At 60.2% G+C, this 18,519-nt stretch overlaps 1 protein-coding gene across 2 annotated transcripts; it reads right to left on the bottom strand.

Annotated features, from left to right (window-relative positions):
• Window positions 1-26: 26 nt before the first annotated feature.
• Window positions 27-18,499, bottom strand: ERFL (ETS repressor factor like). 2 transcript variants are annotated; one of them, XM_079117686.1, is made up of 7 exons: window positions 18,384-18,499; window positions 17,220-17,299; window positions 5,159-5,247; window positions 2,389-2,623; window positions 1,928-2,123; window positions 1,701-1,818; window positions 27-1,377 (listed from the first exon to the last, which is right to left on the bottom strand). In XM_079117686.1, the coding sequence occupies exons 1-7, from the start codon at window positions 18,408-18,410 to the stop codon at window positions 929-931; spliced, it is 1,194 nt and encodes a 397-aa protein (XP_078973812.1). In that variant the 5' UTR covers window positions 18,411-18,499; the 3' UTR covers window positions 27-928. The 2 variants fall into 2 exon arrangements, with proteins under 2 accessions (XP_078973812.1, XP_078973813.1); XM_079117687.1 differs by lacking the exons at window positions 17,220-17,299; window positions 18,384-18,499 and adding an exon at window positions 5,462-5,518.
• Window positions 18,500-18,519: the final 20 nt, after the last annotated feature.

The raw sequence follows: 18,519 nt of genomic DNA, 5'->3' as shown, positions 1-18,519 counted from the left end.
TCAGCCTTCTCTCCCTCCTGCTTTGTTGAGGGACTCAGGCTTCATTCTGGGGGCACTACCATGACCCCACCACTGCCCAGGCCACTTCAGTATTGCCTGTGGGAGCCACCCTCTTTCCCACCCCCAAGTGCCTTGCTCTGTTTTTATATCCTGAATTGGAGGTTTATTTTTTAATATATATTATCTAAGGAGACGCCTGTGTGTGTGAGGGGTGGGCAGAGCCCCTCCGTGACTGTTGACGTTGACTTCCTGGGTCTGACCCCACAACGCTGCCGTGGCTCTTGCTGCCCTTGAGTCGTCCGTTCATTCCTTCTCGTTCATTCCTTCTCGTTAGCAGTTCTCCCAAAGAACCCGCACACACGATATGAGTAAGGCCCTTGCTCCTTCCCAGCCCCCACAGTCATCCAGAATGCTGGGCACCCCACATCTCCCTCTGTTCTTTTATTTTTGTAGTAAACTCTGTAGGTGGCTGTGGAGGTCATGGGGAGCTGGTGGGGAGGGGGCCCCTCCTGGGTAGGGGCTGGGGGCGGGGTTATTGCTCTGAGCTCCCTGTCCCCAGGGGGGCCTGTGTGAGGGTGTCAGGATGGGGGCTGGCACAGGGGGTCAGAGACACGGCCACACAAACACGCAGGTCACAGCACAGGGGCGGGCAGGGGAGGCTGGGCGCCATATTGCACTTTGGGAGTGGGGCCAGGCGGGGACCCCCCTCAAACTGGAGCCTGGGGAGGAGGCTGGAGGCCATTCTATTCCCTCCCCCTCCATGGAGGGGGAGGTAAGACCCCCACTCTGGGGTTGGGGAGGGAGACTGGGCTCTGGGAGGGTGCCGAGGCCTGGGCCTGGGCCTTGGCTGGCATCAAGGGCAGACCAGGTGGCAGAGGCTTCACGGGTGGCTGGGCCGTACCTCGGCAGAATCCATCACCCCACTGGCTCAGCTGCCGGTTCCCCCTTTGCCTGCCTTGGCCTTGGGGGGCACCAGGAGGCCCTCATCGCCCTCGCTGTCAGAGCTGCAGCCGCTGACATCAGTAATCTCCAGTTCTGAGTCACTGTCTTCCTTTCTGCCCAGCGTGGTCTCTGGACCCCCAGCCCCTGGCAGTGCCAGGCGAGGGGCCGCCACCAGGCCTGAGGGGCGCTCAGGACCTTGGCCCTCCCCCGTTGCAGCCAGCAGGGGTGCACCCACGGGGCCGCCCCCTGCTCCCGTGGAAGGCAGGTGGCCCAGGGAACTGGCCAGAGAGTTGGGGTAGAAATGCGGGGGGTAGAGAGAAGGGGACAGCTTGGGGAAGGGGCCTGTGAGGTACGGGTTAAAGTTCCAGGGGTACTCGGGGAAGGCGCGGCCGTAAGGACCCAGCAGGCCGGGGGGCTTGGAATAGCCAGTGGCACCTGGGGGGCACAAGGTATAGGTCAGGCTGGGCTACTCCCCTTGGGGCCCGCCTGTCGGGGAGCTGGTGAAGGGTACCGCCTCCGCACTCCCCCCGCCCCCCACTGTCCTTCCCACTTGGTGACCCCGATCTCACAGGGCTTCCTCCCACTCCACCTCCTCCCTCTTCCCACTGCCTTGCACTCCTTTAGGACCCCTGAAGCCCTTACCCTCCTCACAGGTGCACATGGCCCAGCCCCCACCCCCTTCCTCCACGCCCCCTCCAGTCTTTGCTCCTCTTCCCTCAGACACCTGCAGATCCCCCCTAAGACCCCCAGGCTCTTACCAGAGCCCAGGAACGGGAAAGGGCTGTCCAGCCGCAATTTGTCCGTCTCAGGGGTAAACAGGGGTGTCCGGGCCCCTGGCTCTCCCAGGCGTGGGGCAGAAAACAGGGTCTGCAGGGCCTGGAGGGGATGGTGGCACTGCTCGGACTGCCCTCACCCAGGGGGTTCATGGCAGAGTGGGCACTGGACATTCCAGTTCCAGTTCTGGGATCCCATTATCCAGACTCACCTCAGGGGTGAGGGGAGGAGCATCTGGTCCAGGGCCCCCGGCGAAGGGACCAGGGGTCAACAAGAGTGGGGAGCCAGTGGCAGCAGCCGCTACGTCCAGCAGTGGGTAATTGACGAGCACGACTTTGCTGAAGTTGAACTTGTAGGTGAACCTCTTGCCTTTGGTCTTGTGGAGGATGCGCTTGTTGTAGTAGTAACTGTGGGGAGAGAGCAGGCCTCAGGGCTTCCTAGCACGTGCTCTGTGCCAGCAGGCTCACAGAAGTCCCCTAACCAAGGTCATGGGGCAAGGAAGGGCAAGGCAGGACCTGGGATCCTGCTCAGCATGGCTCCAAAGTCCAGGGCTGAGGGTCCTGGCTGCCCCTGGACTCACAAGGAACTTTGGCCCCAGGATGTAAAGAGAAAGCCCCCAGCGGGTGGGGACCTGAGGGGAGGGAGGAACGCAGGCCCACAGCCCCTCCTCACCGCAGGGCCCGGCTCAGCTTGTCGTAATTCATGTGGGGTTTGCATTTGCGGATGCCCCAGAGTCGGGCCACTTCATCTGGGTCCTTGATGACGAATTCCCCGTAGTCCCCCTGCCAGGCGATGACACCCTGGTACTCCTCCTTCTGCAGCAGCTCCAGGATAAAGTGCCACAGCTGGATCTGCCTGGAGCCCGGGGACGACTCCGGCTTGTAGGCCCAATCCGGGAAGGCAAACCCTGGGGACGGGAGGCAGGGAGCGGCCTGGGTGGGGACGCCAAGTCAGGAGCTCCAGGCTGAACTGACTCCAGAGCGCTGAAGGAACGGCTTCCGAGCCTTGGGCATCTCCAGACCTGCCCTGCTGGACCACCCAGTGGAAGGACCCTGAGTTGGTAACCCCAGCCTGACCCTTCACCTGGGCACAGCTCCCCAGGTTCGGCATGGCTTCAGAGGGGTAAGGGTGTGAGGGATCTGTCCTGCCTCCATGACAGGGAGAAGTAGCAGGGAAGGACAGCCTTCCACGGCGGCAGCCATTCTCCCCACTGTCCCAGGAGGCCCCGGCTTCTCAGGGACCCTGAAACACTCCCAGCTCTTTCTGTCTTCCATATCCTGGTCCCTTGCCCTCTGCTCCTCCCTGCTCCCCGAGGCCCCCGGCACACTGGCAGAGCCTTGGCACGTCTGTCTGCACCTCCCTGTCTGTGCTTTCATGTCCCCCTGTTCCCTACCCACTCCTGTGTCCATGCTCAGGTCTCAGCTGTCCTGAATGGGCTTGCTTGTCCACATGTATGATCCTGTGTCCCTGTGCGCCCACACTCCCAGCGCATCACACACCATACCAGAGACACAGACGTGCCCTTGTGCCACACTGCTGCAAGGACCACTGAGGCAGGCACACCAGACATGGCCACCCAGGACACAGGCCGTGCCTTGCCAACGACCCAGCACTGCACACCCCACCTGTCACGACACAGCTACACATCTCAGGCACCTCAGAACTGGGACCCACTAACAACTGTGACGAGACACAGGAGCCCAAAGACCCAAATGACAAGAGCAGTGATGGAGATGGAGTCAAGACAGGGCCTCAGATGCACAGCCAACAGGTGGACACAGTGACCCCACACAGCAGCCTCCAGCCCACCCGTGGGACCACCTGTCAGCACTGGGCACAGCTCCCTCAGAGCCACGTGCTTCACATGGGTGTCGGGTCCCACTCCACATGCACCCAGAAGCCGGGTGTGAACAGGGGTTCTTGCCCACCCCTAAATCTCGCCTCCCACCCAGAAGTTCCTGAGCCCTGGGGCCAGCTTCCATGACAACTCCTGTGCCACATCCTCTGTCCCCTTCCTCTCTACTCAAAGACCCAGACCCAGGCCTGAACAAGGCAGGACTGGTCTCCACTAAGCTGCAGGCAGTGCAAGAAGGCTGGGCGGGACCGCATCCACTCGCTCTGTGGCCACGGGGCAGACCTTTGCCCTCACTGTCTTCTCAAGGCCTCAGAGCTGGGGACGGAGGAGCAGGCGCCCATCCAGGCGGCCTGGTGTGTTGAAATGGGTGCTGAGGCTGTCCTGCCCGAAAGCCAGGCAGTTTTCTCCCTCAAGGGAGATTTTATTTAACTCCTTTTGGGACCTTCCTCACCTTTGATGACAGGCTCGGTCACGACGAAAGCCCTGGCCCATTCTATACCCAGAGCACATCCTACCCAGAAGCAACATGACCCAAGATGACAATGCGAAACCCAACCCGGGAAGACCCCCTGCCCTGAACCCATGACCTCCAACGCACCACCAAGACACTGACACATGGCTACAGGATCCACCTCAGCGGGCAGACACACACTGACAACCCCAGGACTCGGCCACACTCCCCCGTGGGCTGAAAACGAGATGCAGCCTGAACAGAGACCCAGGGGCACATTCACCCACGCAGCCCACATGCACCAAGATGTCCACTGGGCATGCCACAGAGCACGTCACAGACCAGGAAACGGGCGAAACCTCTTCACCCCACTGAGGCAGGGCCCACTCGGCGGGTCAACAGACACCCCCCCCCCAAGCCTAAAATGTCCACCTGCCTGCCAGTCCAGAGATGGAGGTGGCCTCAGCCATGTGCGTATAAGCAGGAACCCAAGCTCACACAAAGAGGAGATGCATGCAGACACTCGCCTAGTGTGACCACTTCCTCCAGAAACGCCCAAGTGTGACACGGTGACACTCCACCGTGAGACTGCAAATGACCAGGCAGCCTCAGTGTCCCTCTCGCACGCTGCCATCTGGGGGCCCTGTGACTTGGGCTGAAACGCAGGTCTGAGCTGTCCTCCCTGTCCACATCCCCAGGTCTGAGCGTCCACTTCTGAGCAAACCATCCTCTCTCCCTGGGCTCTGGCTGACTGAGCCATGCCCTCTGCCCATGTCTCCTGGACCCTCTCTTCCAGCCCCAGGCCCTGCTCTCTGCCACAGGTCCTGGGTGGGTGCAGGTTGAGATGCATGTGGCAGAGACCCCAGGACCTCAGTCTCCTCAACCCCCATCCCTGTCCCACTTCCATGCCTCACCTGCCCTCCAAAAGACCCCCACGTCCCAGCAGGCAGATGGCAGGGAAGGCTGGCTGCAAAGTTTATAGCCAAGTTTTTCATGAAGGGGTTTTATTCAGGGGACGCCAATGGAAACCAGGGGAGACAGACTCACAGAGGAGAGGGAGACAGAGATAAAGGGGATGTGGCCCCAGGAAGGCCTGAGGGCTGGGGGATAGGATGGGAGAAGTCCGGGCCAGTTACCAGGGGTCCAGAGAGCCGGCAGAGCGGGCGGGGCGAAGAGAAGGTCGGAGACGCAGCTACAGTCCATGGCGGAGCTGACCCTGCAAAGTCTGGGACAGACACACGGGACAGGATGGGGGACAGTGGGAGAGACAGACAGGGGTCAGCCAGCAGGGTGCTGCCAGGGCTCTCCCTCTCCCAGGTCCCCAGCGTCTGCCTGGTGCCCGCCACCCTCTGCCCCCCAATTCCTCCCTGCCTGATCCCTCCCTTCTGCCCACAGGTCCCTCTGTCCCTAGACCCTCTCTCCCCGCCTGAGCCGCAGACCTCCCCTGCCAGCCTCTCCTTCCTCAGCCTCCCGCTTACTCCGGTGCCTAGATCTCTAGCCTGCCGCTCCAGCCTCCCTCCCGCTCCTCGCCTCTCTCACTCACTCACACTCGTTGGCTCTCGCCCGCCAGCCCGCCCGCCCTCACGCCCGCCCGCACCGCACGGCACCGCACCGTCTCTGCTGCCGTCTCTATCCCTGTCTCTCGCCTGACTTCTGGGGCTGGTTCCTGCATTTGGGGGGCTCCTGTCTCCCTCTGTGTCTCTCCAGCTGCCCAGATATATTTTGCTCCACAACTTGCCCCCAACTGGCTGACCCTGGGCAGGGTGTCCCCCACTCTCTTCTGTCAGCCCAGAGCTGGCAGAGCTGGGCACCTGCTGGCCGGGCACCGGCCCTCCCTGCACAGGGCAGCCCCCAGGAATCCCAAGACCCTCTTGCCTCAAACCTGCTGCTCACCCAAGGTTCTTGCCACTTGGCTCTGCCTCCCCTCAGCCCTCCAAAGACACCCCTTCCCATTGGGTCTCCCCCTCAGGCCCCTCCCCTCAGACGCCCCCTTCAGATACCCCATGCCCTAAGATGCTCCGTCCCCTCCGCTCTTCCCTCACACCTTCCCCTCACCACCCACCCCACACCCACAACCATCTGCTCCCCCACACATCCCCGCAGACACCGCACCCTCAGGCAGGACACTCCCTTAGACACAGCCTGCGCTTTCAGGAACCCCTCCCCGCCCACCCTCAGACCCACCTCTGGTCCTCCTGTCCCTCCTTGGACTCCCTGTCTGATACTGTACCCCTGAGATACCCAGACAAGCCACTCCTCACAGATGCCCACCTGCCCACCACTCCCAGACAGCCTATGCTCACAGGAACCCCTCAGACCCCCAGCGCCCAGGCACATCCCCCACAAGTGCCAGCTCACACCCTGGACACTGGGCAAGATGTTTCCAGTACCCCATGTCCCCACAGGCCCCCAAATGCTGACCCCTAGAGTTCTGCCACCCCTCACCTGCCTCCTGGGGTCTCCCCTGCCTGAGGCCGCCTCTACCCCCACACCCGGTCCTTGAGCCCCTCTCCTCCACTTCCTCTGCCTCTGTCTCCTCACTGGGTCTCCTCTCCCACCACCTCTCCTCCACCTGGAGTGTCTCCCTGTCGCCCTGGCCCTCTCCCTCCATCCCCATCACGCTCCTCTCCTCCTTGGTCCCTCTCTCCTTGATTCTTTGCCTGCCACGCTCGTCCTCTCTCTGCCTTCTCGCCCCGCGCCCTCTTCTCGTTCCCTCTCCGTCTCCCTGTCCGCGTCCATCTCTGTCTCTGAGAGACTTAGCCTCTCCCTCCCGCCATCTGTCCGACCCTCCCTCCCTCTCCCCCTCCCCCCGCCCGTCTCTCCCCGTTTCCCCATCTCTCTGGGCCCCTCTCCCGCGCTCCCCCTGCCCACCTCTCCCCACCTCCCCTGCTCGCTCTGCCTCTCTGGGCCCCCCTCCTCCCCCGCCCCCACCCCCCATTGGCCCCTCTCATTTCCGTGTTGGTTTTGATTTCTCTTCCCGACGCTTTCAACTCCCCGCCGCCTCCTCCGGACACGTTATAACGAGGAGCCGTGGGATCGGCGCTCCGGGCCCTGCTCCCACGCTCCCCCGCCCCGCCGTCTCGTCTCTCGCACGCGTCTCTGCCATCTCGAGGTCTCTGCTGCCACTTCTGTCTGTCTCTGTGCCCGCCCTCTGTCCGGTGTCAGGCCCCTGGGGACCTGGGTCCCTGACCCTTCCGCCGGGGTCCCCTTCCCTGCCCCGCGAGCCCCAGCCTGCTGTTTCTGCCCAGTCTCACATCTCTGGGTCTCCACATCTCTCCCTCTGCCCTTGAGTCTCTGGGTCTCCACATCTCTGCCTCCCTGTCTCCCTGTCTCTGTCTCCATGTGTGCACTTCTCCCAAAGTCCCTGTCTCCATGTCTCTATCTCTGCCCCCTAGTCTCTGTCTCCACACCCCATCTCCATATCTCTGTCTCCAGGTCTCCATCTCTAGGTCTCTGTTTCAGTCCCAGTGTCCCTCTCTGGGGGCCCCTTTGATCTTGCCCTGCCCCTGGCACCCCCCTGGCCCCATTGATTGCTGATCGACCCATGGAGGGAGCAGGGCCTGCGGGCCCGAGGCTGTAGAGCAGGCAGGGGCCTGGTAGGGCAGCTGGACAGATGGACAGACGGCCCCAGCCCTGGTGGCTGTGGAGGGGGAGCAGCCAGCAGCCGCAACCCCGCCCCTCCCCGCCGGCCGGCATGGTGCGGATGGGGACTCCGGGCAAGCTTTAATTTTTAATTTTATTTTGCTTCCTCCACCCCCCCTCACCCCCATCTCCACCGCCCGCAGCCATGGCACCGAGTGTGTGTGTGTGTGTGAGGCAGCAGTGTGCAGCAGGGCTGGGCAGGCAGAGGCTGCTCCCTCCTCTCCTTGCCAAGCACAACTGCACAAACCCACACCTACCCAGGCACACACCCACCTCACACAGGACACATCACACGCACACATGCCAACAGAGTGGCACACACCGCACAGATGTGTGCATGTCAACAAAATCACACACACCCCGTCACACAACACAATCCCAGAGACTCACACGTCAACAGTCAGACACACTGTCACATCCCAACAACACACATCATTCAGGTGCATGTCACACACACCAACACAGTCACACACAATCACACACACATCAGCACAGTCACATTCACACAGAAACAGACACATAGTTTTACACAGATCCACACATGACAAACACCAGTTCAATCCCACACAGAAACAAAGACACACAATCACAAATCCCAGACACTAACAAACACACAATCACGCATCAAGGCTCCCACTCACATGTAGAACTACAACTGCACGTCACACTGAGACAATGTCACACAGAATCAGAGACCCACAGCAGACACACAGCAACATAGCCAAGCCAGTGACACAAAAGCACAGAGTCACAGACTAGCAGGAGAGATCCCAGCCACACAGGCACACACCACCAGCAGATGGCCACAGCCAGAGGCCAACCTCATGTGGCCTCAACTCTTTCAGGGACACAGTCACAACACACACAAACACACACACACACACACACACACATCACAATTCACAACCAGCACAGCAGGGAGCCTGCACTACAGCCCACAGGACACACTTAGAGCCACAGGACAAGGCTGTGTTCAGGGGTCCCTGCCTCTGCTGCCGCCATCTGTCCATCTGTCTGACTGTCCATTCATCTATCTGTGGGCTCTCAAGCATGTCTGTGCACATGCTTGCACATTCGTGTCTGTCTGTGTGTCAAATGTGCACTTGGCTCAGACTTGCTTCTGTCTGTCTCTTCCAGCACCCCTTTGGTGTTGGTGTCTGTCTGTCTGTCTCTCACCGAGGGTCTTTGCTGCCCATCTCTCTGTCTGCTTCTTCCTCTAAGTGTCTCCATCTTTGAGTGTCTCTGCTTCTCCATCTCTGAGCACCTCTGTCTGTCCCTCTGTCTCCAGGCAGCTCTGTCCGCCTCTCGGCCTGTCTCCTGGCCCCCATCACCCCAGCCCCCTGGGCTGGGGTTTAACCAGTTGTTTTGATTTCTCTAAGCTGCGCTGGCCGCCTCAGGAGCCGCCTCGGGCCTCGCACCCCCCAGCCCCTTCATCCCTCACCCAGCCCCCCCATCCCCACCTCCCCTTAACACAATCTGCACAAGTGGAATGAAAATTGATTTTTTTTTTAAATTTCATATCTTCTCCAGGGCTCTGTCTAAAGAGGAGAGGGACGCGGCCCAAGACCCTTCTCCCGCCACTGCCCCTGCGTGCAGGCACACACCAGTGCACACACACATCAGGCCCAGACACTCATGCCCTGACTGCGCCCATGGCCACCCGTTCAGAGGATCTGGAACACACCCTCCCATGCCAGGTGCCTGGGGAGGCCACACCTGGGCACACAGCAGAGACTCACAGGATGCAGGCAACACACCATGCATACCCCTGGCAGGGGGGCCAGGCCCCTACCTGGCTGTCTGCACAAGCACGAGCCACACAGGTTGCCCCACCGAGCACACGCCCACTCCTGCTCACTCACACCTGTCCCTCCAGGTTGTGGCCTCGTCCATGGGCACACAGAGCCAGGCTCAGGGCCTGCCCACCACAGGCACCAGGAGACCCGTTGGCTGTCCTGGCAAGGAGGCACCAGGACAGGGGCTCTCCTGCCAACACCTGCCCACCCCACCCCTGCCTGCATCAACCAGATGCTCTGGCCTAGCCCTGGTGGGGGAGATTCTGTGCCTGGGGTCACACACCGCACACACCACACACTTATACCCTATGCTACACACACACACACCATACAACACTCCCACACACTATGCTGCATGTCACATACACACCACACACACACACACCACATACACACTCCATGCCATACACACACCATATACCACACACGCAGACCACACATCACACATATCACAAACAACACCCACACATGCCACACACGGACACACACAGCAAGTACCACACACACCTCACGCATTTACACACAACTTGCTGCTTCTCTCAGTGCTGCACACGTAATCCTCACATGGCATACAAAACAAGGAATTGAAACACAGGCCCACACAACACACAGCGAATCCAGTACGCGTCAGTGCTCAGAGGTGGAACTGGACAGACATTCACACAAGTCGCACACACGTGTGCCACCCGAGAACCTCACAAGAATCTCACGAGACACTCAGGTACACGCAACTCACGCCGTGAACCAGCACCCCACCAGCCTGCTCCACTCCGATCCCCCACGTGACCACACGTGTGCACCCACATATACACACACACGCACACGCACACGCACATGCCCATCCACACCTGAGCCCAGACTCAGACACAGGCTCAGAGGCACAGCAAGCCCTCCGCACAAGCACCCTGCCACACGAGCCCATGTCTGACACACAGGTCCAGGCTCTCTGGCCACATCTGTGGCTCTTCCTGGCCCTGTACCCCACCAGCTGGGCTCCTGCCATCCCTTGGGCTCTGCTTACTTGGTCCTCCACCTTGCTTCTCCTGGACTTCTGGCCTCCTTGCCCTTGGGGACAGCAGCTGCCTGTCCTGCCCCAGTCACTCAGCACACCCCACATGGCCACACGATGTGGACACACCAGACACAGCACGCCTCTAGACTTCTTGACACTAGACACACGCTGAGCGCCACACATGTCCTGCAGGCAGGTGGCCTCACACACCCGCACACAGCCCCTTGTGTCCAGGGACCCACATCCTATTTACACGCGCTGCGACACAAGTCACGCGTGGGGACACCTGCTGAGGCTGCACCCTGCAGGACAGAGAGGGACGTGAGCAGGGGCTCTCTGTTCAGGAGGAAGCGTGTCTGACCGGATTTGGGGTGTCTGGGAGGCACAGGCCAGGGACAGAGAGACTCAGTGGCTGCCGAGGGCAGGGACAGACGCCCACACCCTCCCTCCTTCCGTTCCCCCTCATTGGGTGTCTCTGTCTGGGACCATATTTGTCTCTCTGGGTCTCTGTCTCTCTCCTTAAGTCTCAGTCTCTGCACGGATGTCCCTGGGGCTGCGGCCAGCGCTTGGAACAGTGTCAGTGGGGGTGGTGGTGAGAGAGCGTCCCCGGGGAGGTGGGAGCCGCAGTGCCACGCACCCCGCCTACCAAACAGCGCTGGGGGAGGGGAAAGGGAGGCGGGAGGCACGACCAGCCCTGCGCCCCAGCTCGCTGCTCCCCGCCCACAGCCCCTCCCTGCAGACACCCAGAGAGATGAAGGGGCTGGGGGCTGGGAGGGGGAGGGGGAGGGTCCCGAGAGGAGGAAGAGTATGCAGAGGGGAGGCAGGGGAGAGGGAGAGCAGGGAGAGGAAGGGGGAGCCGTGCAGAGAGGGAGGAGGTGCAGAGAGGGATGGAGAGACAGAGACCAAGACCAGAAAAAGTAGGAGTCCCCCAAAGAGGAGAGGAAGGAAGGAGACCAGGAGAGACAGACAGGGAGAGAGGAAGAGAGACAAAGAGGCAGAGGGGAGGTCTTTTAGGGACCTCCAGAAAGAGGGAGTGAGTGAAGAAAGGCTGAGACGAAGTAAATTAGAGAGCTGGAGGTCACAGGGACCCCGGGTCAGGGAGGAGGGCAGGAGGGGGCAGAGATGCGGAAAATTGAGGGATTAGGGCAGAGGCAAGAGGGGATGAGAGGCAAGGCACTGGGAGAGCACAGCTCAAGTGCAGATTCACAGCCTCCTGGGGTGAGAAGCCCACCTCACTCTGCTTCAGTCTGGGGGTTGGTGTCCCCAGGGGCCAGATGCACCCCAACTCCAAAACCTGCCCCTACCCCCTCCTCGCCTGCTCCATCTGGTTCACCCCATCCCCAGCTCCGACCTCCACCTTATCCTGCCCCCCTCTCCAACCCCATCACAAACCCCAGTCTCTTCCACGCTCCATCTCCACACACCTTGCCCTCGGCTCGGCTGGACCTGTTGGTCTCAACCACTCCACTGCAGACAGAGTGACAGAGGACAGGACTGTCATCGGTGGTGCTGGAGGGCTGAGGGCTGAGAGACAGAATGCTGAGGGGGAGTGCTGGGTGCAAGACTCCTTCTAGACTGGTCACCAAGGGCCAGGGGCTGGGTGTGTCCTGCTCCGGGGCTGGCACCATGTGTGTGCTGAGGAAATACAATCTGAGTGGAATCCAGGCAAAACCGCATGGTGGGGAGTCAGAGGTGAATGAAAGGGACCAAGAACCAGAGATCCGGGAGAGTCAGGAAGGGCAGGGGGCAGGGGAAGGTGGAAGGAAGATAGGGATACAGCAGAGAGTTCAAGGGACGAGGCATAGGAACACCAGGGGGACAGGGAAATGGGGAGAAGTGGGTGACTGAGGGTCAAGAAGAGAAATGGAGTCAAAGTCCCAGGAGGGCAAACATGAGGGCAGAAAGTCAAGGGAAAGGGAGAGAGATCGAGAGGAGCGGGATGGAGCCGGCCAGTGCCTGGGGTGAGGGGAGGGGCGGGCCAGCTGGATCTGGGTGCCTGGCTGCTGGGGATCCCAGGAGGGCCAGGGTCCGGCTGGGCTGGGGGAGGCTCGGGGCTCCAGGGGCATCAGGCGCGGTGCTAATTCAGCGCCATCGATCAGACGGGATGAGAGCAATAAATTATTGTGACAAGATGCAATCCTGGCCCGCGCACTGCCGCCGAGGCGGATCGATCCCTGTCCCCAGCCCCACACCGGGTCCCATGCCCAGGCCTCGCTGGCTGGGACGCCTCTGCCCACTTCTCCCTCCATTCCCCCCTCCACACACTCACTCCTACTGGTGACCAGGTTAGACAGCAGCTCTAAGGGAGGAAGAGACAGGACCAGAAGGGGACCCACGGAGAGAAGCCCAACCCCTATCTGACCCGGGCCCTTGCTTCCCGCAGTACATCATCCTGGCCATCATCTGTAAGGTAGGAACTGCCATGATGCCCATTTCACAGATGTGGAAACTGAGGCACACACAAGGAAAGCAACTTGACCAAAGTCCCCCAGAGGTGAGGGGTGAAGCCTGGACTTGAATTCAGGTCATATATCTTTAAGCCCCCCAATCTCTCCACTATCAGAAGAGAGAAAGGGACAAAGTCCCCCCCAAAATGAAGAGAGAGGGAAAGAGAGAGAGTGGAGGACACAGAGTCAGAGGACTACGCTGAGGTATGGAGAGATACAGACACATGGAGAAAGATAAAGGGAGAAATATAGAGTACAGAGACAGAGGGACGGAGTGACCAAGAAACAGAGACAAGAGGAGCTACACTCACAGAGACTTGGATTCAGAGACAGTCCAAGGCAGCAGGGCAGGGAGAAGTGGGCAGAAGGAGGCAGAGGTGGAGGTGAAAGGAAGGCTGTTGGAAAGGAGCACGCAGAAGAGGTCTTCCAGACGCCCTGGGTATGGAGGCAGCAGGTGTGTGTTGTGTGTGCTGGGGGGTCAGGGTGAGGATGTGGGAACCTTGGCCTCGAGTCAAGGTCAGTGGGAGCCGAGGGTGTGGGCAGAGGGGCTCACCTGAGGGCAGGCATGGAGGGGGTGGGTGTGAGGCTGGGGAGGTGGAGAAGCAAGGACTGCCAAGGCATCAAGGTGCACAGGTGTGTCCATGGAGGAAGGAGGTCACCTGATGGGCAGCTGTGGGAGGCAAGGACACTTGGATGGCTAGGAGGACAGTCTCTGAAGTCAGATGGCTTCTGTTGGATTCAATTATATAAGTTTCCAGTATCTGGGGCCTCAAAGAAATTACTTCACGTCTCTAGGCTCAGTTTTCTTCTCTGTAAAATGGGGATAAGAGTCAAGAAACTGCCTCATGAGGGTTCCATGATGAATGAAGACAACAGATGTCAGAGAGACAGTAATCAGTGGCTGCCATCATCGTCGTCATCATCCTGGCCATCAGGACGCCTGGGGGAGGGCAGGTGTGATGAAACAGGTGGGGAACAAGAATAAGTGCTGCTCTAAGCCTGGTACCTGGTGGACCCGCAGCAGCATCTGGAGACTTAGAAATACACTCGCCGGCTCCACTGACCTGGCGTGAGGCCCAGGAATCTGCTGGGTGTTTCTGGTGCAGCCCTCTGCTCACCCCCTGGCTCGCACTGACCAAGGTCTGATGCATAAAGACTTAGGGGAGTCGAGGGTGCAGAGGGCAAGGGGTGAGGGTGGCAGGGAACAGTGTCCTGAACACCCTGCTTCTGGTCCTGCTGAGGCTGCCCAGAAACACAGCATCTCGATCCCTGAGGAGGCAGCTGGCTGGAGGTGGGTGCCTGTGGGATGGAGCAGGCTGGGGAAGGCAGGAGGAACCTGAAGATTGGTCCCTTAAGGTGTGGGCGACAGGTCGTATGGGCAGGAAGTGAAGATGAAAGAGAGGTGTGCAGGGGGTTCCTGATGCTCACCCCACTCAGCAAGGGATGAGGGCTCCTAGATCAGGGGAGGGAAAGGAGAGAGGGGACCAGGGCTGGGAGCCATGTGCATGTCTGTGGATAGGGGTCTAGGTGTCCCCCTTGGGGACAGGTTGGAGAGACCAGGAATGTGACAGAGTCAGGTTGAAGAGACACAGAGCAGAGAGGTTAAGATCAGCAAGGAGGCCTCACACGCCTACACAGGAATTAGTGAAGGTGGTGCTGGAGCACGTGACGCTGAGGCGAACAGGTGAGGAATGGGCAGGTGGAGAGGGGCCGGTCTGGCTGGTGCAGCAGGGAAAGACAAAGTGAGGAACACGAAAAATTCCAAGTGGATAAACGGTACCTAAGGAACCAGGTGTTCAGGAGAGGTGGGGACCTGTGGCCAAGGATAGATTCTCTGCACGAAAGAGTGTAAGTGTGAAGGGTTGCGTGTTATGAGACTGGGGAGAAGGCAGAGGCGGCGGGACAGAGAAGGAGCCTGGGCGCAGGTGAGCAGCGAGTGTGCAGGTGGGACAGGTGTAGCTCCTGGGGAGGCCCTGTGGCAGGGCAGGCCTGAGAAAGGCATATACATGTGACAGCTGGGACCCATGTGCATGAGCACTCAGGTGGCTTTGGGAACTAGGAGACAGGTAGGAATCATGCCATGTTGTGGAATGACGAGTGGCAAAGACAGGCACAGGAACGGAACTAAGCACAGCGGGTGTTCGTGTAGTGACGGAGGGGGAGTGCCAGGTGTGGGTACTGGCAGTGAGTGGTGCTGCTGCGGAAGGCACGCCTGCTCCTCAGCCACAGGGACACCTGTAGGGGAAGCTGCTCTGGAAGGACAGGTGTGAGGGTGGTTAGGAGAGTGGGGGGGGGCACAGGTGAGGACTCTGCACATCTGGGTTCTATGCAAAGGAAAGTGTTTGTATGAACATGTGTGTGTGTGACAGGTACAGCTTGAGGGGAGGCAGAGGTGAAAATATGAATGTATGAGAGAAACAGATTCACAGCTGTAGGGGACAGGTGGGATGGTGCCAATGCAGGTATGAAGGGGACCCTGGCATGAGAACTGACATAGACACAGATATTCAGGTAGAAGGGCAGAATTGGAAAATACCTGTTACCTGGAGGGGCAGGTAAGAGGGGTCATGTGTTGAGAGACATTATGCTACAAGTATCTCTGGTGCAGGTTTGAGGGGGACAAATGGCAGGGCAGGTGAGAGGAAACAGGTGTTACCTACAGAAGTAGGTAAGCAGAACAGGTGTGGACAGGTGTTCTCTGCAGAGGACAGGTAGAAGGAGACTAATGCTCTTTGAAGGTCCAGATGTGGGAAACTGAACAGCAAGATGGATGTGACAGGTGTGTTGATAGGTGTGGGTGAAAGGTGTTACCTGAGGCCACAGGTATGTGCAGTGTGACTTTGCCGGGTGGTTTGCTGCCTCAGTTTCTCTTGCTCCCCTCTCCTCCCGGACCTGGGAGCCCCTGGCGGCTCTCAGTGCCTCCTATGGCTCCAGCCCTGGGCAGGGCACGCAGGAAGCTCTGGGCTTGGTGAGGCCCAGCCTGCTGGGCAGCCAGGGCCCCTGAGGCTGCTTGGCGATGCGGAGCGCGTCTGGGCCTCGGCGGCCGGCGGGGCGGGGGGAGCGGGCGGGGGGGCCGTTTAGCCGTGATAGATCCGCGCGCCGCTTGTCTCTTAATCTCCGGAGCGACCGATCGATTCGCTATTTCCCTTTGTTGCCAGAAAATTCGATCCTGGGCCTGGAATTAGGTCCCCGGCTTAATCTGAGCGGAAACCAGCAAGGGGGAGACAGAGACAGAGATGCTGAGGGAGACAGAGACAGAGATAGTAAGAGACAGAGAGGCAGAGATGGAAAGGCAGAGAGATGATGAAGGAGAGAGAGATAAGGGGAGAGACAGGCACAGAGATTTGGGGAGAGATTGTTTAAGAGTTGAACCCAAAGAGGTAAAGATGCTGAGAGATACAGAGACAGTCAGAGAGACACATCCTGGCAGAGTTCAGAGGTAGGTACAGAGGTACTTCAAGAGAGACAGAGACAGAGAGACAATAAGGAGAGACCCAACCAGAAGAGAGATGACAGATGTGGCCCGGCAGGACACTGTGACTGCAATGGAATGGTGGATAGGAGCCTCCCAGAGGGGCATACCCCCTCACCCCCGGGCAAAGGTCCGCCCCTGTACTCCCTGCCCAAACTGCACAGACCCCAGGATTGGCCGTTATGTCATTCCCACGGACCCTGTGATTCCCCCCACACGCCAAATATCCAGACCCCCAAGTATCCATATCCAAAACTGCAGTCCCAAATTCACACCTCCCGATCGATCCCCTAAATTCAAACCCTGACGCTGACCCCTAGCGGGACACATCCACACCCCGAGCCCTAACCTCTAGCCTCAAGGAGTCAGCTCCCAACCTCAAATAGCTAGCCTTGGAGCCACCAGGTCCCAAATAGTCAAGCCCTCAACCGTGACCCCTAAGCCCCACTCCGACTCTAGCGTCAAATACCCAGAGTCCTCAGTCCCAAATGTACAGACCCACCCTCGGGTCCGCGCACCAGCCCCTATTTCCCAATAATTGGACCCCAGCCTCTCCCTATCCCATCTCAGTCGCTCTCACACACTCCTCCTTCCCGCGCCCCAAATGTCGCACCCCCGTCCCGAGGCCGCACCTCCTGCACTCTCCCCCACCTTCCCAGAGTTGGCACAGTCGCGCCCCGCGGGCGGCCCCCTCCGCCCGCCCCGCCTCGGGCTCCCGAGCCTGGCTCCACGGCCTCTGGGGACCACCTCCCGCGCCCCGGCCCCCGCCTCGGGCAGGAATCCCCGCCCCCCACCCCGCCCCTGCGCCGTCCCGCGGCGCTCACTCACTTTCCGGGGTTTGCGCATCCGCTCCGGTCCGGGGAGAAGTGTTTAAAGTTCGGATCCCGCAGCCATGGCCCCGCGGCGTCCTGGGGAGGGCACACCCGGGCGGGGGCGCCGTGGGGGAGATGCCCGGGGCCCGGGGGGGACGGAGAGGAGGACAGGGAGTCACTGAGACACCATGACAGAGACAGACCCAGAGACAGGGAGGCAGAACAGGGACGAGCAGAGACGGGGAGATGCAGAGACGCCGACACAGAGACGCGCAAAGAGATGGAGACGCGGAAATCTGGGAACCCTGCGGGGCCGGCGCGGGGCGCGGGGCTAGGGCGGCCCTGCCTCCGGGCCTCCTCCTCCACCTCCTGCGCCACCTCCTCCTCCTCTTCCTCCTCCTCCTCCTCCTCCTCCTCCTCCTCCTCCTCCTCCTCGCTCCTCCGCGGCGCGCCGCGCGCCTCCCGCCCTCGCGGCCGCCTGGCCCCGCTCGGCGCGCAGATATATGGAGGCGGCGGCGGCGGCGGGCGGTGCGGGGGAGGGGGCGGGAGCGCGATCGATGGAATATAATTTTCCTCAAACTCGGAAAATAAAGTTCAGAGCTGATCAAATTTGAAAACAGATGTCGAATCGCGACTCTAAATAAGGTTCGATCTCGGGACTGAGCGAGTGGGGGTGGGGGCGGGGAGGCCGAGAGACCCCCTCCTCCCCCCTTGCATCCCCCTCCTTCCCCCTCCGCCCCATCCCTGCCGAGGAGGACGCGGGACAAACGGACAGGCCCCAGGCTGAGGTAGCAACTATGTGGTGGCCAGGATCCCTGCTGGACACGCAAAGCTGGACCCAACCTGGAACACGGAAACAACCGCAGACACACAACCTGCATAGCAGACGCACAGGACTTGGGGAGCATGGATTCAGTGACACAGTGCAGGCACACACACAGGACACAGCCTAGTGAGCACTCATGGGCTCCCCGCAGTAGACAGACAGTAGGCACCGACACACATACAGGCAGACCTGCCCTCTGTCCAAGCAGCACACACGGACATGGTAATAAAGAATGTGGAAACAACCTATGCACCAAGACACAGCTGAGCGCAGAGAACATGTACACAGACAGATGGACACACAGCCTGTGCACACATATCTACCCCAACCACGCCCACGCCCGGATCCACTGACCTGCCAACTGGATGCATGGACACACATAGATGCACAGTGACATACACCTCGCCCTCTGAGACACAGCCTGGACACAAACCCCCACTGACACACCGACAGTCACAAATAGAACCCAGGGTGTGCAAACTGATAAGCC

Source organism: Sciurus vulgaris, assembly GCF_902686455.1.
Source record: "Sciurus vulgaris genome assembly, chromosome: 17".
In the NCBI taxonomy this organism is placed as follows: Eukaryota; Metazoa; Chordata; class Mammalia; order Rodentia; family Sciuridae; genus Sciurus; species Sciurus vulgaris.
Note: the sequence above shows the minus strand (reverse complement) of the source record. Positions and strands in the feature narration are given on the sequence as shown.

Bases quoted from the DNA above. Each gene is read 5' to 3' on its own strand.
- ERFL (XM_079117686.1), bottom strand. From the start codon at position 18,410: ATGTGTGTCCATGCATCCAGTTGGCAG. The intron at 17,300-18,383 runs GTCAGTGGATCC...TGCCCTCCCCAG, and splicing joins TCCATGCATCCAGTTGGCAG to GACGCCGCGGGGCCATGGCT. The intron at 5,248-17,219 runs GTGAGTGAGCGC...TGTCTGTCCCAG, and splicing joins GGATGCGCAAACCCCGGAAA to ACTTTGCAGGGTCAGCTCCG.